Below are 3,162 nucleotides of genomic sequence, written 5' to 3'. Positions count from 1 at the left end.
GGAACTGTGCAAGTGGGAAGGAAGATGTAGGTATTGAAGGATGACCCTAGCTGGAGTGAACTCCAGACAGGGGACACAGGGGGCTGCCGGTGGTGGTGGTATTGTAGGCAAGGGAAGATTCTAGTGGTTCAACGGCTAGGGGCAGCTCTCATTCCTATGTTCAGTACCGATCATTTTGCAATTAAAATCTCCCTGACACATTATTTTACAGCATTTATCATTCTTGAAATTATTTGATTAATACTTATCTTCCCCAAAAGACTGTAAATCTCAAAAGAGCTGGTACTATATCTGCTTCATTTATCATTGAATCCTAGCACATAACACAGTGCCTAGCCCATAATACGTGTTCAATAAATTATCTGTTGACTACTTGACTTATATTTGTGACTAATGGTATTTATGCAGTTTCATTATCTCATTCCTGCTTTAGTCATTTCCTTCTTCTAGTACAGGGAACATTTTTACTTTTCCCCTCCAGATTTGGAAATCAGAAAGTCAAACCCACAGGAGTTATTTTCTGGAAAAGAATCGTACCAGGGGATAAATATGGAGAGAAGGGCAGGGGTTGATGAAAGGACTTCCAGTTTGAAGGAAGCCTGGGGATATGAAGAGATCAAAGAGAATGCTCAAGATAGACTCTGGAAAGAAGCAACAGTTACCTGCAAGAAAAGAACTTCTATAGCTGATAGTAACACCAAATGTATTGAATCTGGTAGATATGTTAGTCTGAAGTCAGACTTCATTATACAATCAAGACACCCTGAAGAAGAGAGACCTTATACATCTGATGCTCAGGGAAAGAGCTTTAAACAGAATTCAAAATTAATAAGACATCAGAAAGATAGCACAAATGAGAAAGCTCTTAAGTGTAATATATGTAGTAAAATATTCCATGATCGCTCAGTTTATGTTCAACATTGTATAGCTCATGATGGAGAAAAAAATTTGGAATATAATCAGCATGGGAAGACTGTTGGTCACAGTATACACCTCACTTCACATCGGAAAACTAATAATGGAGAGAAGTCTTGTGAAGATAGGAAAGGCTGTACCTGGAACTCAGACCTTACCAAACATTATCAGCGTGTTCATGGTGGGAAGGAATATAATGTGCATGAAAGAGCCTTAATTCAGAATGCACCATTTATTCAACATCAGAGAACCCAACATGGAAAGAAATGTTATGAATGTAGCAAATGTAGAAAAGTTTTTGGTAATTATTCAGCTCTTGCAGTACATCAGAGAATTCATACTGGAGAGAAACCATATGAATGCAAGGAATGTGGGAAAGCCTTTAATCATAATGTCTTTCTTATTCAACACCAGAGAATCCATACTGGAGAGAAACATCATGAGTGTAATGAATGCGGGAAGGCTTTTATTCAGATAATGCATTTTATTCAACACCGGCGAATTCATAGTGGCGAGAAACCTTATGAATGTAATGAATGTGGTAAAGCCTTCAGTCATAATTCATCCCGAATGGAGCATCAGTATATTCATACTGGAGAGAAGCCCTACGAATGCAGTGAATGCGGGAAAGCCTTTAGTCACAACTCTTCCCTCATTGTCCATCAGCTTATTCACACTGGAGAGAAACCCTATGAATGTAGTGAATGTGGCAAGGTCTTTAGTCAGAGTTCACACCTCTATCAACACCGGAGAACTCACACTGGAGAGAAACCTTACGCCTGTTATGACTGTGGCAAAGCCTTCAGCAATCGATCAGCCCTTATTCGACATCAGAGAACTCATACTGGAAAAAAACCCTACAAATGTAGAGAATTTGGTAAAGCTTTCAGCCAGAGCTCAACTCTCATAAAACACACAAAAACCCACACGGGAGAGAAACCTTACACCTGTAAAGATTGTGGAAAAGCATTCAGCCAGAGTTCATCCCTGATGCAACATCAGAAGATTCATACCGGAGAGAAACCGTTTGATTGTCACGAGTGTGGGAAAGCCTTCAGTAGAAGTGCCCATCTTACTCAACATCAGAGGATTCACACTGGAGAGAAACCCTGTGAGTGTAATGAATGTGGAAGAGCTTTTAGGTGTAGTTCAGCCCTCATTAGGCATCAGAGACTTCACAGTGGAGAATCACTCTGAATGTGTGGTCATTTGGACTCCTCACCTTGTTAAATACCAAAGAATCCTACTTTAATGGGTTATTATAATTGTGATCCCCCCCCCCTTTTTTTTGAGGGCTGAAAATGCTCTCCTCCCATTTTCTCCTGCAAAGAATTAGCTGCCAGAATGCCACAAATCCATGTGAAGAAATACTGATCTGAAAGCATGAATAGCCCAAGAGACCAACCATCAATCTTTCTGTGTGTGTATTTTCATCTGTACCTGAAAATGACTAATCACCATGAAGTGATTTTTTTTTTCTCCTGCCCCAGGAATAGGCTGTTCCAACACACAAAGGAATTCCAGTTGTTCAAACTGGGGCTCATTGCCCCTACTTGTGTTGATTGGAATACTGCCATGTCCATGTTAAATAGACTCATGGTTGATCATATATCCAAATACCACCTTCCTATAAATCTTTGCCTTAATATACAATCATTCCTACCCCTACCAGTACTGTCCTCACTAAAAGGGCTACTTTGAACTCTCCCTTCTCACTGACTTTCCCGTCCTTCTCTTCTGTTTAAAGTGCTTACACAGTGTTAGCTACAGCTTGAAGTTCAACAAGGCTTGAGTTTCAGAGCTGAAAAGCACAACTGAAAGAGGAAAAAAGAGTTTTTGTTCAGAAAATTGTAAGACGAAAATACTCTAAAGAAATGGTGACCTCTGGAAATAATTTTTGAAATCCATGAAATTTTTTAGTAACTTTTAGAAATTGAAGGCAAGAAAAAAAGAATCTTCCATAAAAGTATCTGTTATTAGAATCAGAGCTCTTCAAATAATGTTAGTTAACATCTTAGGTATAGCAAGGTCTTTTCAAAAACTTTTCTTTCCTGGAGCCAGTTAGTTTGGTTGTAGAGAAACATTTGCCCTTCCTTCAGAGGCCTCATCTATAATAACCTTCAGAAAGGTTATTTAGAAAAAATTTATATGGTTTAGAAAAAAATTTATATGGTTAAAACTAATTTATGTGGTTAAAACTGCTTACAATTGACTTACTTGTGTTGAGTGAAGGGAAAATTAATATTT

At 38.6% G+C, this 3,162-nt stretch overlaps 1 protein-coding gene across 1 annotated transcript; it reads left to right on the top strand.

The window, feature by feature from the left end:
• Positions 1-549: 549 nt before the first annotated feature.
• LOC103658558 (zinc finger protein 501-like) lies at positions 550-2,357 on the top strand. The gene has a single exon (XM_008686046.2). It carries the CDS (start codon positions 550-552, stop codon positions 2,110-2,112), a length of 1,563 nt encoding a protein of 520 aa, XP_008684268.2. The 3' UTR covers positions 2,113-2,357.
• The last annotated feature ends 805 nt before the right edge of the window (positions 2,358-3,162 follow it).

Source organism: Ursus maritimus, unplaced genomic scaffold, assembly GCF_017311325.1.
Source record: "Ursus maritimus isolate PB19 unplaced genomic scaffold, ASM1731132v1 scaffold_14, whole genome shotgun sequence".
NCBI classification, from domain to species: domain Eukaryota; kingdom Metazoa; phylum Chordata; class Mammalia; order Carnivora; family Ursidae; genus Ursus; species Ursus maritimus.
Note: the sequence above shows the minus strand (reverse complement) of the source record. Positions and strands in the feature narration are given on the sequence as shown.

Coding starts and splice junctions, on each gene's coding strand:
- LOC103658558 (XM_008686046.2), top strand. CDS start 550: ATGGAGAGAAGGGCAGGGGTTGATGAAAGGACTTCCAGTTTGAAGGAA.